General features: G+C 47.3%; 1 protein-coding gene across 1 annotated transcript; it reads right to left on the bottom strand.

Annotated features, from left to right (window-relative positions):
* Window positions 1–309: 309 nt before the first annotated feature.
* LOC129832718 (mitochondrial dicarboxylate carrier-like) lies at window positions 310–13,129 on the bottom strand. The gene is made up of 11 exons (XM_055896717.1): window positions 12,896–13,129; window positions 10,559–10,678; window positions 7,874–7,988; window positions 7,375–7,423; window positions 6,933–6,974; window positions 6,773–6,816; window positions 6,595–6,665; window positions 6,400–6,492; window positions 4,687–4,764; window positions 3,038–3,094; window positions 310–417 (listed from the first exon to the last, which is right to left on the bottom strand). The coding sequence occupies exons 1-11, from the start codon at window positions 12,983–12,985 to the stop codon at window positions 316–318; spliced, it is 861 nt and encodes a 286-aa protein (XP_055752692.1). The 5' UTR covers window positions 12,986–13,129; the 3' UTR covers window positions 310–315.
* Window positions 13,130–13,752: the final 623 nt, after the last annotated feature.

Genomic DNA, 13,752 nt, shown 5'->3' with positions numbered 1-13,752 from the left:
GGCACAGGGCTCTGGTCAAACCTAGTGCACTACATAGGGAATAGGGCACTGGTCAAACGTAGTCCACTATATCCAGAACCCCCCCTTCAGTCAGTCACTAGTCTGTATCCAGAACCCCCCCTTCAGTCAGTCACTAGTCTGTATCCAGATGGTGGGGTTTAGGATGGGGGAGGTTGCAGGTGGATTAAAGTTTCCTGCTCACGTAGAACAGAACAGGGAACAAAGGGAGTGGGCGTGGCCTGGCAGTCCTGACACAGAGGTCACATTTCAGACTACTCAATAAATAGGTGATCAGGTGGTGACCCCTGACCCCTCTCAGGTGACGATCCTGATGCCGCAGCAGGTTCTGAGCTGCTCTAGGAAGATGAAAATGAGAACTGTGTGAGGGATGAGACGGATCCCTGCTGGAACCAAACCCTAAAGAGGAGAGAGACCATAAGTTTACCAGTCTGTATGGCAGGTGGAATTAAAGGGGTGCACTGTGTGTGTTTTCAAGCTGAGCATTGTGTTTAATGTAGAGACCAGCTCTCCTCCTAGAGAGCGACTGGGTGTTGGGGTTTTGTCTCCAGTCTTTGCTGTGACACACCTGATTCAGGTCAGTCAATGTCTTAAGCCCCACCACTGACTACAATTGCAGCCGTCTTATACCACGATTTTGCCGTTTCATACAAAAATGTCCACGTCGTGGGCAAATTCTTCGGCGGTAAACGATTGTCGGATGTCTTGGCTTGTTTAATGTTTAACCACTAGGTCTTGGTTCGTTCAGTGTGACAGGGTCTAGGTCTGCTGATTCAGTACCACTAGGTCTTGGTTCGTTCAGTGTGACAGGGTCTAAGGTCTGCTGATTCAGTACCACTAGGTCTTGGTTCGTTCAGTGTGACAGGGTCTAGGTCTGCTGGTTCAGTACCACTAGGTCTTGGCTCGTTCAGTGTGACAGGGTCTAGGTCTGCTGGTTCAGTACCACTAGGTCTTGGCTCGTTCAGTGTGACAGGGTCTAGGTCTGCTGATTAAGTACCACTAGGTCTTGGTTCGTTCAGTGTGACAGGGTCTAAGGTCTGCTGATTCAGTACCACTAGGTCTTGGTTCGTTCAGTGTGACAGGGTCGAGGTCTGCTGGTTCAGTACCACTAGGTCTTGGTTCGTTCAGTGTGACAGGGTCGAGGTCTGCTGGTTCAGTACCACTAGGTCTTGGCTCGTTCAGTGTGACAGGGTCTAGGTCTGCTGATTAAGTACCACTAGGTCTTGGCTCGTTCAGTGTGACAGGCTCTAGGTCTGCTGATTCAGTACCACTAGGTCTTGGTTCGTTCAGTGTGACAGGGTCTAGGTCTGCTGGTTCAGTACCACTAGGTCTTGGTTCGTTCAGTGTGACAGGGTCTAGGTCTGCTGGTTCAGTACCACTAGGTCTTGGTTCGTTCAGTGTGACATGGTCTAAGGTCTGCTGATTCAGTACCACTAGGTCTTGGTTCGTTCAGTGTGACATGGTCTAAGGTCTGCTGATTCAGTACCACTAGGTCTTGGCTCGTTCAGTGTGACAGGGTCTAGGTCTGCTGGTTCAGTACCACTAGGTCTTGGCTCGTTCAGTGTGACAGGGTCTAGGTCTGCTGATTCAGTACCACTAGGTCTTGGCTCGTTCAGTGTGACAGGGTCTAGGTCTGCTGGTTCAGTACCACTAGGTCTTGGCTCGTTCAGTGTGACAGGGTCTAAGGTCTGCTGGTTCAGTACCACTAGGTCTTGGTTCGTTCAGTGTGACAGGGTCTAGGTCTGCTGATTCAGTACCACTAGGTCTTGGCTCGTTCAGTGTGACAGGGTCTAGGTCTGCTGGTTCAGTACCACTAGGTCTTGGTTCGTTCAGTGTGACAGGGTCTAGGTCTGCTGGTTCAGTACCACTAGGTCTTGGTTCGTTCAGTGTGACAGGGTCTAAGGTCTGCTGGTTCAGTACCACTAGGTCTTGGCTCGTTCAGTGTGACAGGGTCTAAGGTCTGCTGATTCAGTACCACTAGGTCTTGGCTCGTTCAGTGTGACAGGGTCTAAGGTCTGCTGGTTCAGTACCACTAGGTCTTGGTTCGTTCAGTGTGACAGGGTCTAGGTCTGCTGGTTCAGTACCACTACGTGCGGTCGTAGGCGCCGACAAAGTTCTTTATCGTGTAGTGTGGCTGATGTTACGAGCCAATCCCGGTGACTGACCAATAGGAACATGGCCAGCACATGAGTAGGCACACAATAAAATGATTATTGTGAATAGTCAGATCAATATAATAGTTTGATTTAAACGTTTACATGCTTTGTATACTTTCAGTTTGTCCCGAACTCACTTCTCTCGTGCTAACGCAAATAATCCACCAGAAAACACTAATTCCTATGATTTACAGCGTTAAATAATGACAACAATATTTATTGTGAACAAATGTTTCATTTTGTCGTTATAACAAGCTTGGTAGCAACATTAAAATCTTTGTGGAAATCGGTTGCAGCTCAAGTCGACTACAAAACCCACAATGCAATTCTCTCTCTGGGATGGCTATGTTGCTAGCTATGTTGCTAGCTATGTTGCTAGCTATGTTGCTAGCTATGTTGCTAGCTAGCAAACGTAGCTAGCTAGCAAACGTAGCTAGCTAGCAAACGTAGCTAGCTAGCAAACGTAGCTAGCTAGCAAACGTAGCTAGCTAGCAAACGTAGCTAGCTAGCAAACGTAGCTACACACATAATAATACCAAAGTCAATATGAGCACGTGAAGTTGCTAGTTAGCTGTAAAATCGCCTGAGAGAATACAGGCTTTTACCAAATTGACAAGAGTTTCCTGATTTGTATTATCCCTTTAAGCTCCAGCTGGCAAGCAGAACCAGGTGTTAAATTAACAAAATAACAACATCCTGCAGGAGGATGGCTCTCAAGGAGAAAGGGTTGAACACCGCTGGTTTAAGGCAATGTTAACTATGCTACTTCATTGTCAGTGATATTAAACAACAGTTACCTTGTAGAAGGCATTGGGTCCCAGTTTAGCTGTATCTCTCACACAGTGATATTAAACAACAGTTACCTTGTAGAAGGCATTGGGTCCCAGTTTAGCTGTATCTCTCACACAGTGTAGCAGCCCCTGGAACAGAAGAAACACAATCCAAAACAACGACACTTCTTAATGCAGCTTATGGTTGATGGTTGAAAACAACCCATGCCTAACTCCCTCCATCCTTCATTTACCTCCATCCCTCCATTCCAATACCTCCGTCGCTCATTTACCCTCCATCCCTCATTTACCCTCCATCCCTCATTTACCTTCCCTCCATCCCAATACCTCCGTCACTCATTTACCCTCCATCCCTCATTTACCCTCCATCCCTCATTTACCCTCCCTCCATCCCAATACCTCCGTCACTCATTTACCCTCCTACCCTCATTTACCTTCCCTCCATCCCAATACCTCCGTCGCTCATTTACCCTCCATCCCTCATTTACCCTCCATCCCTCATTTACCTTCCCTCTATCCCAATACCTCCATCACTCATTTACCCTCCATCCCTCATTTACCTTCCCTCCCTCCATCCCAATACCTCCGTCGCTTATTTACCCTCCATCCCTCATTTACCTCCATCCCCCCATCCCAATACCTCCGTCGCTTATTTACCCTCCATCCCTCATTTACCTCCATCCCCCCATCCCAATACCTCCGTCGCTTATTTACCCTCCATCCCTCATTTACCTCCATCCCCCCATCCCAATACCGCCGTCGCTCATTTACCCTCCATCCCTCATTTACCCTCCCTCCATCCCAATACCTCCGTCACTCATTTACCCTCCATCCCTCATTTACCTTCCCTCCATCCCAATACCTCCGTCGCTCATTTACCCTCCATCCCTCATTTACCCTCCATCCCTCATTTACCCTCCATCCCTCATTTACCTTCCCTCCATCCCAATACCTCCATCACTCATTTACCCTCCATCCCTCATTTACCTTCCCTCCCTCCATCCCAATACCTCCGTCGCTCATTTACCCTCCATCCCTCATTTACCTTCCCTCCCTCCATCCCAATACCTCCGTCGCTCATTTACCCTCCATCCCTCATTTACCTTCCATCCCTCCATCCCAATACCTCCGTCGCTTATTTACCCTCCATCCCTCATTTACCCTCCATCCCTCATTTACCTTCCCTCCATCCCAATACCTCCGTCGCTCATTTACCCTCCATCCCTCGTTTGCCCTCCATCCCTTGTTTGCCCTCCATCCCTCGTTTGCCCTCCATCCCTCCCTCCATCCCTCGTTTGCCCTCCATCCCTCCCTCCCTGACCATCAACAACAGAACTGTCAGAGCAATGACAAGCAGCAGCCTGACAGATAAAGCCTCCATGGACTTGACGGCATCAGAACAGCAACACAGAGGCTGCCAGAGGTGGAGAGGGGTGGAGAAGGGTTAGATTTACTGAGGTTAAAAAAAGTCATACCAGTTCACAGTGAAATCCCTACACAACATCTACACCGGCATTGTCCTCAGTCCTGGGGAGTCAGAACCCACCGTGAATGCACATGTTAACTCCATCCCTGTAGCAACACACCTGATTCAATGAATCATCTAGCCCTTAACTAGTTGTATCAGGGGTGGTACAGTGTTAGGCTACAGTCCTGCAAATACCTAGGACTGGAACTGACAAGCCCTGATCTACAGTATACACACACACACACAAACTTACCACATATTCCCCTTTTGAGTTCATCAGCCTGGTCTTCAAGACATCCAGTGGTTGGCACAGGACAGTGGCACAACCTCCCTACACAGAGAAGCAGAGGGCATTATACACCACTAACCCACAGCTCCTGTCTCTACACCACTAACCCACAGCTCCCGTCTCCACACCACTAACCCACAGCTCCCGTCTCCACACCACTAACCCACAGCTCCCGTCTCCACACCACTAACCCACAGCTCCCGTCTCCACACCACTAACCCACAGCTCCTGTCTCCACACCACTAACCCACAGCTCCTGTCTCCACCCCACAGCTCCTGTCTCCACCCCACAGCTCCTGTCTCCATCCCACTAACCCACAGCTCCTGTCTCCACACCACTAACCCACAGCTCCAGTCTCCACACCACTAACCCACAGCTCCTGTCTCCACACCACTAACCCACACCACTAACCCACAGCTCCTGTCTCCACACCACTAACCCACAGCTCCTGTCTCCACCCCACTAACCCACAGCTCCTGTCTCCACAACACTAACCCACAGCTCCTGTCTCCACACCACAGCTCCTGTCTCCACACCACTAACCCACAGCTCCTGTCTCCACACCACTAACCCACACCACTAACCCACAGCTCCTGTCTGCACACCACTAACCCACAGCTCCTGTCTCCACACCACTAACCCACAGCTCCCGTCTCCACACCACTAACCCACAGCTCCCGTCTCCACACCACTAACCCACAGCTCCTGTCTCCACACCACTAACCCACAGCTCCTGTCTCCACACCACTAACCCACAGCTCCTGTCTCCACACCACTAACCCACAGCTCCTGTCTCCACCCCACTAACCCACAGCTCCTGTCTCCACCCCACTAACCCACAGCTCCTGTCTCCACACCACTAACCCACAGCTCCTGTCTCCACACCACTAACCCACAGCTCCTGTCTCCACACCACTAACCCACAGCTCCTGTCTCCACACCACTAACCCACACCACTAACCCGCAGCTCCTGTCTCCACACCACTAACCCACACCACTAACCCACAGCGCCTGTCTCCACACCACTAACCCACACCACTAACCCACAGCTCCTGTCTCCACACCACTAACCCACAGCTCCTGTCTCCACACCACTAACCCACAGCTCCTGTCTCCACACCACTAACCCACAGCTCCTGTCTCCACACCACTAACCCACAGCTCCTGTCTCCACACCACTAACCCACAGCTCCTGTCTCCACAGCTCCTGTCTCCACCCCACTAACCCACAGCTCCTGTCTCCACACCACTAACCCACAGCTCCTGTCTCCACACCACTAACCCACAGCTCCTGTCTCCACAACACTAACCCACAGCTCCTGTCTCCACACCACTAGCCCACAGCTCCTGTCTCCACACCACTAGCCCACAGCTCCTGTCTCCACACCACTAACCCACAGCTCCTGTCTCCACACCACTAACCCACAGCTCCTGTCTCCACACCACTAACCCACAGCTCCAGTCTCCACACCACTAACCCACAGCTCCAGTCTCCACACCACTAACCCACAGCTCCTGTCTCCACAACACTAACCCACAGCTCCTGTCTCCACCCCACTAACCCACAGCTCCTGCCTCCACACCACTAACCCACAGATCCTGTCTCCACACCACTAACCCACAGCTCCTGTCTCCACATCACTAACCCACAGCTCCTGTGTAAACTGGACACTCACTGCGATGAGGCTGGCCAGGAAGTGTGTTAGAATGTTGTCTTGCATGGCTCCAGTCCCCAGAACCAGCTGCTTGGCCTGATCATAACAGGCCAGCTACAGATAAATAAAATAGAAGTTAAGTCTCGCTGATACATTTTGGACAAAGACACACACGTTAACACCCCCCACAGACACAAACCCACCATAGGACCTCACCTGTCCAACAGTGACCAGTGCTCCTCTAGAGGATGCCATTGTGGCTCCAGAGAACAGCTTCTTCATTCCCTCTATGGAGAAATACCATGTCATTAGTGCAACTGTGTCCCTTGAAATCGTCCAGTGACTTCAACCTCTCCCTGATCCCAACGATGCACCATCAACCAACCTTACTTACCCTCTTTCCATACGCGGAACAGTCCATCCAGTGCATGAGCATAACTGGAAGAGATGGAGGAAAACAACACTTATGAAGGTCAACATCTCTCCCAAGATGATCCTTACCAGCGTTGTGTAAGTTATCATATTATTTTACTATACTTAACTCACATACTCACTTTCTCCTGAGTTCTAGTGGTACTTTAACGTCATTCTGCATTCTGGATCGGGGGGGGGGAAGAAAATGTGGCAAGTATGAATGTTTTGCCCTGTACATTTGTTTACTGAATTGAAAGGGACGGACAACTCCAGTTCTCTGGGGCCTGATTGGTGTCACACTTTGGCCCCAGCTAACTCACCTGACTCCAATAATCAACTAGTCATGATCTTCAGTTTAGAACGCAATCAGTTTAATCAGCTGTGTTTGCTAGGGATGACGGGGAACAGTGTGAAACCACTCCAGTCCCCCTGAAGGCTGTTGTCCATTCCTGATCTATTGAATGGTTGAGTAAAGCAATATAATGCATGTCATCACTGACATCTAGTGGACATTATCAACCATGGACGACTGCAATACAATTCTTAAAATATTCAGTCATCTTATTTCTAGACATGACTCACCTGACATTAACCATGTCTGCTGGGGTCCCAATGAATCCACCTGCAAATCCTACAGACAGACAGACAGACAGACATTAACCATGTCTGCTGGGGTCCCAATGAATCCACCTGCAGAAAGGTGAGACTGATACACAGTAGTGTGGTGCTCTACAGTGCTGGCACCTTAATTGGGGAGGACGGGCTCGTGGTAACGGCTGGAGCGGAATTAGTGAAATTATATCAAACCGTTTTCCAGATGTTTTATACCATTCCATTCGCTCCGTTCCAGACTTTATTATGAGTCGTCCTCCCCTCAGCAGCCTCCTGTCATCCGTTCCATCCAGCACGGTTCCAGCAACTATAGTGGATGTGTAATCTTGGCCCAGTTCGGTGGTGTGAAAAGTGTACGACAGAGCATTACAGAGCTAATCATGTTGTCATTAGAGCCAGCCGGTTTAGGTCTGTGTAGCAACAGACAACACTGTGGTTAAAACACAGTGTGAAGACAGTGTGTGTGTACCTCCAACCAACCCCAGAAGGACCTTCTGGTAGAAGGGCATAGAACCATGGGTCCTGTCCTTCATCTGATCACTCACTGTCTCATAGATGGCGAAGCGGGACAGAGAATATGTCATCTGGGGGAGGGGGGGACAACAGAGATAATTATTGAATACTTTTTTTTATTTCACCTTGATTTAACCAGGTAGGCCAGTTGAGAACAAGTTCTCATTTACAACTGCGACCTGGCCAAGATAAAGCAAAGCAATGCGACACAAACAACACAGTTACACAACGAATAAACAAACGTACAGTCAATAACACAATAGAAAAAAAATCTATATACAGTGTGTGCAAATGGCGTAAGGAGGTAAGGCAATAAATAGGCAACAGTAGCGAAGTAATTACAATTTAGCAGATTAACACTGGAGTGATAGATGTGCAGATGATGTGGAAGTAGAAATACTGGTGTGCAAAATAGCAAAAAAGTAAATGAAAACAATATGGGGATGAGGTAGGTAGTTGCATGGGCTATTTACAGATGGGCTGTATACAGCTGCAGCGATCGGTAAGATCACTCAGATAGCTGGTGCTTAAAGTTAGTGAGGGAGATAAAAGTCTCGAAATTCAGCGATTTTTGCAATTCGTTCCAGTCACTGGCAGCAAAAAACTGTAAGGGGAAAGGCGGCCAAAGAAGGTGTTGGCTTTGGGGATGAGATACACCTGCTGGAGCGCGTGCTACGGGTGGGTGTTGCTATGGTGACCAGTGAGCTGAGATAAGGCGGGGCTTTCCCTAGCAAAGACTTATAGATGACCTGGAGCCAGTGGGTCTGGCGACGAATATGTAGCGAGGGCCAGCCAACGAGAGCATACAGGTTGCAGTGGTTGGTGGTATATGGGACTTTGGTGACAAAATGGATGGCACTGTGATAGACTACATCCAGTTTGCTGAGTAGAGTGTTGCAGGCTATTTTATAAATGACATCGCCGAAGTCATGGATCGGTAGGATAGTCAGTTTTACGAGGGTATGTTTGGCAGCGTGAGTGAAGGAGGCTTTGTTGCGAAGCCGATTCTAGATTTAATTTTGGATTGGAGATGTTTAATATGAGTCTGGAAAGAGAGTTTACAGTCTACCAGACACCTAGGTATTTGTAGTTGTCCACATATTCTAAGTCAGAACCATCCAGAGTAGTGATGCTAGTCGGGCGCGGGCAGCGATCGGTTGAAAAGCATGCATTTAGTTTTACTAGCGTTTAAGAGCAGTTGGAGGCCACGGAAGGAGTGTTGTATGGCACTGAAGTTCGTTTGGAGGTTTGTTAACACAGTGTCCAAAGAAGGGCCAGATGTATACAGAATGGTGTCGTCTGCGTAGAGGTGGATCAAGGAATCACTAGCAGCAAGAGCGACATCGTTGATATATACAGAGAAAAGAGTCGGCCCGAGAATTGAACCCTGTGGTACCCCCATAGAGACTGCCAGAGGTCCGGACAACAGGCCCTCCGATTTGACACACTGAACTTTATCTGAGAAGTAGTTGGTGAACCAGGCGAGGCAGTCATTTGAGAAACCAAGGCTGTCGAGTCTGCCGATAAGAATACGGGGATTGACAGATTCAAAAGCCTTGGCCAGGTCGAAGACGGCTGCACAGTACTGTCTTTTATCGATGGAGGTTATGATATCGTTTAGGACCTTGAGCGTGGCTGAGGTGCACCCGTGACCAGCTCGGAAACCGGATTGCACAGCGGAGAAGGTACGGTGGGATTCGAAATGGTCAGTGATCTGTTTGTTAACTTGCCTTTCAAAGACTTTAGAAAGGCAGGGTAGGATAGATATAGGTCTATAGCAGTTTGGGTCTAGAGTGTCACCTCCTTTGAAGAGGGGGATGACCGCGGTAGCATTCCAATCTTTAGAGATCTCGGACGATACGAAAGAGAGGTTGAACAGACTGGTAATAGGGGTTGTAACAATGGCGGCGGATAATTTTAGAAAGAGAGGGTCCAGATTGTCTAGCCCAGCTGATTTGTACGGGTCCAGGTTTTGCAGCTCTTTCAGAACATCTGCTATCTGGATTTTGGTGAAGGAGAAGCTGGGGAGGCTTGGGCGAGTAGCTGCGGGGAGGGGCGGAGCTGTTGGCCGGGGATGGGGTAGCCAGGAGGAAAGCACAGCCAGCCGTAAAGAAATGCTTATTGAAATTCCCGATTATCGTGGATTTATCGGTGGTGACAGTGTTTCCTAGCCTCAGTGCAGTGGGTAGCAGGGAGGAGGTGCTCTTATTCTCCATGGACTTTACAGTGTCCCAAAAATGTTTGGAGTTAGAGCTACAGGATGCAAATTTCTGTTTGAAAAAGTTAGCCTTTGCTTTCCTAACTGACTGCGTGTATTGGTTCCTGACTTCCCTGAAAAGTTGCATATCACGGGGACTATTCGATGCTAGTGCCACTGACTATTGATCATAGAGACAATAGAACATACAGAATATGACAAGAAGTGTATTTAACACAACACTCTCGCTCTTGGAGGCGATGGCGGCGTGCGTATCTACCCACCTGTCTGCAGAGGGAGGCGCGTATCTACCCACCTGTCTGCAGAGGGAGGCGCGTATCTACCCACCTGTCTGCAGAGGGAGGCGCGTATCTACCCACCTGTCTGCAGAGGGAGGCGCGTATCTACCCACCTGTCTGCAGAGGGAGGCGCGTATCTACCCACCTGTCTGCAGAGGGAGGCGCTGAGGCCGCTGTAGAGAGCCAGAACACCTTCTCTCTGCACCACACTCATGGTCATTCCCATCATCCTCATCCTCACCTCGTGCTGTGTCTGGAGGTGCACCTGGAGGAGAACATATATCAAACACCAGGAAGAGACACAGTAGAGAGTAGTAATGTCAACGCAAAGTTTTCATATTACTTTTTTTTAAATGAATAAATAGCTACATTGTGTGCGATGTTGATAATGCATCAACTGGAAGTCAAAGTACACACAGAACAACAACAGTCAAAGACCAAAGTCTAAATGTTTACATGACAACTGGTGGACGTGATGATGTCAGAGTCACAACTCCCACTTTCTCCACCACCAAGATAAGGAACCATCAAGAAGACTCAAAAAAATATTACAACCAGTAAAGTGAACTGTATAATTCACTAGTATTAAATATTAGAGTAAACTGTAATATTAGAGTAAACTGTATAATTCACTAGTATTAAATATTAGAGTAAACTGTAATATTAGAGTAAACTGTATAATTCACTAGTATTAAATATTAGTCTAGTAGGAGAGCCAATGAAGTGAACTATTAGGCCTAATTCCTAGAAACATCAGACCATTGGTACAATTCAGACCATTTGTTATTTACGGAAACCCTGAAGGCCAAGGAAGAAGAGAAAAAAACGTAGTCTTAGAATAATCTCACCCGAACGACTTAGCATCTAGTTTGAACGACTTAGCATCTAGTTTGAACGACTTAGCATCTAGTTTGAACGACTTAGCATCTAGTTTGAACGACTTAGCATCTGGTTTGAACGACTTAGCATCTGGTTTGAACGACTTAGCATCTGGTTTGAACGACTTAGTATCAGGTTTGAACGACTTAGTATCAGGTTTGAATGACGTCGTTATTATATTATTTTTTTACTAAGTCGTTCAAACCTGATACTAAGTCATTTAAATGAGATACTGAGTCGTTTGAACAACTTAATATTTTGTTCAAATTACTTAATTGTTATTTTGTCTAATTAGGCCTCATTTGTTATGCAGCGCCAGTTGTGCTCGTCAGACCGTTGTTGCAGCCATTCATTTACTGATACCATCCATTGAACGGATTATTTATCAACAGTTATTTGATAGCCTAAAGCAGGGCTGCTTTTGGATGCCAGAGCATGTAAGTGAGTCAACACAATCTCACGATTTTACAAATTTGACTTCAGATTTTGATGTTTACTGACATTGTTTGCTCCAAACGATGTGTTTTAGACATCTGGGGTTGCTCCTAGTGCTCAGCATAGGAGGTTGTGTGTTCAATCCCAGTGGTAGACATATTATATATACACACATACACACACACACACACACACATATCATGTTTTAACCCTATCCAAAACCTTAACCCTTAAATGAACCAGAAGCAGGAGGAGCAACCCAGGCTGTCAAATACACTTTGAAATGTGATGTTTGGAGAAACGTGGATAAGCGTCAGAATCTGAAGTCAAATTGGTAAAACTGATTGCTCTTGTTGGCCCACTTACATGCTCTGGCATTCAAACGCAGCTTTATCAAAGACAGTCAATGAATAATCATATCATTCACCTGTATTTACCCACCCCAAAAACTGTATATGCTTATTAGCTGCTAATGTTGCTATCATAAAGAGCTATAAATGCCATGACCATCTGGACCAGACTGCCGAATCGAGGCAAAGGTAAGAATCTCTGGATTAACTATCTAATGTTAGCTAAATGTAGTAATTTTTTTTTTAAAAAGCTAAATTTCTTTAGGTGGACAATTCTGTGAATGGTCTTGTGCACGTTTTAAATTGATACAATACCTGTTAGCAAAGGTGTCTGCTGGAGATGATGTCCAGGGGCTTGCAGGGATTTGTAGTCTTGCATGAAGTCTACTTTTATGCTAATTAACATGTTCAAATCTGAGAGTAAATAGAGCCGATTATATTGACAAAAGTCACCTTGTCCGAGAGAGAGATTTACATGGTTATCGTAAACCTGCACGAAACACAGCACTTATTTTAAGTGGTTCTAATATTTTGGAAAAACTATTTTTGATGGGTATTATGACATGTAATAGCCCCCCTGCGGGCTCTATAAATGCAGATATTGACTCTGCAAATCGAGCATACTTTAGTGGCAAAGTCAATTGCGCGCTGGGCTTCGGGACAGGAGAACTCCTCCTTGCATGTCTCATTACAATATCTTGCCTTGATCAGATACCCTCTACATATATTGCCTTGATCAGATGCCCTCTACATATCTTACCTTGATCAGATCCCCTCTACATATCTCACCTTGATCAGATCCCCTCTACATATCTTACCTTGATCAGATCTAAGGGGTGTGTAATACAGGCAGCAGCACTTGAGGATAGTCCACCGAAATACCATCTCGACCGGCGTTTCTCCGACATGTTTCCAAGTGTCCTGTTGGTTAATCAAACCCGAGAAACCTTGTCTGGGCCGTCTTGTGTAAGCCTACCCAGTGACACCTGCTTGGACTCACACTGCCTTCTTTCAACTCCCTGGCTAGAGAATTATTGGCATGTGTCAGATAATGTCCAAAACTGGTGACTGACGATTAGTGGAAAATGTTTCCCGGTTCTTGCACCGTTCTTTCCGCGGCATTTCATACAAAGCGCATGGCAAAACGTTGCCTATATTATATATGAAGACTGGTTGACGCAACTCGCGAGTTTAGTGTTAGCAGGCTGCACCAGTCTTTCAAACTAGCATGGACCTACTATGGAACGAACACACCTCTAGACCAATGAGGCGATTCGATTAATCTGGCCCGGGTAAGCGTGTTTTCCACCGGGAGAAAGTTGATTGCATTCCTTTTGGAACCGGGCTGAGCCAGGTGCCCTGTTCAAAGCCCACGACTAAATCGGCTCAAAACAAAAAGTGACGTATTTAGCACGTGGAGTTAAGAGTGGGATTCTGTATTTGCACATGCAAAAGTGATTGCTTTTGAAAAAACGCTTAATCTGCCTTCTGAAAATTAGAACATATATTTAATGGAAAATGGGATGTATGTTTCGAGATGATGCAAAATGCTGCGTTGTGGACATGATCGAGCTGTGCAGATTACTGCCATAGACCGGTGCCCCGCGGTTCAGCATAATCGAATCCGCCCGGTATCTCGTTTCGCAACAGCTGTGTTGAAGTAGCCCTTCAAAAG

Source organism: Salvelinus fontinalis, chromosome 34 (genome assembly GCF_029448725.1).
Source record: "Salvelinus fontinalis isolate EN_2023a chromosome 34, ASM2944872v1, whole genome shotgun sequence".
NCBI lineage: Eukaryota > Metazoa > Chordata > Actinopteri > Salmoniformes > Salmonidae > Salvelinus > Salvelinus fontinalis.
This window is presented reverse-complemented; position numbering and strand designations above follow the sequence as displayed.

Excerpts from the sequence above, each read along its gene's own strand:
- LOC129832718 (XM_055896717.1), bottom strand. The coding sequence starts at position 12,985 with ATGTCGGAGAAACGCCGGTCGAGATGGTATTTCGGTGGACTATCCTCA. Across the intron at positions 10,679-12,895 it reads ACCCCTTAGATCTGATCAAG|GTGCACCTCCAGACACAGCA; the intron begins GTAAGATATGTA and ends GTTCTCCTCCAG. Across the intron at positions 6,493-6,594 it reads CACTGGTCACTGTTGGACAG|CTGGCCTGTTATGATCAGGC; the intron begins GTGAGGTCCTAT and ends ATTTATCTGTAG.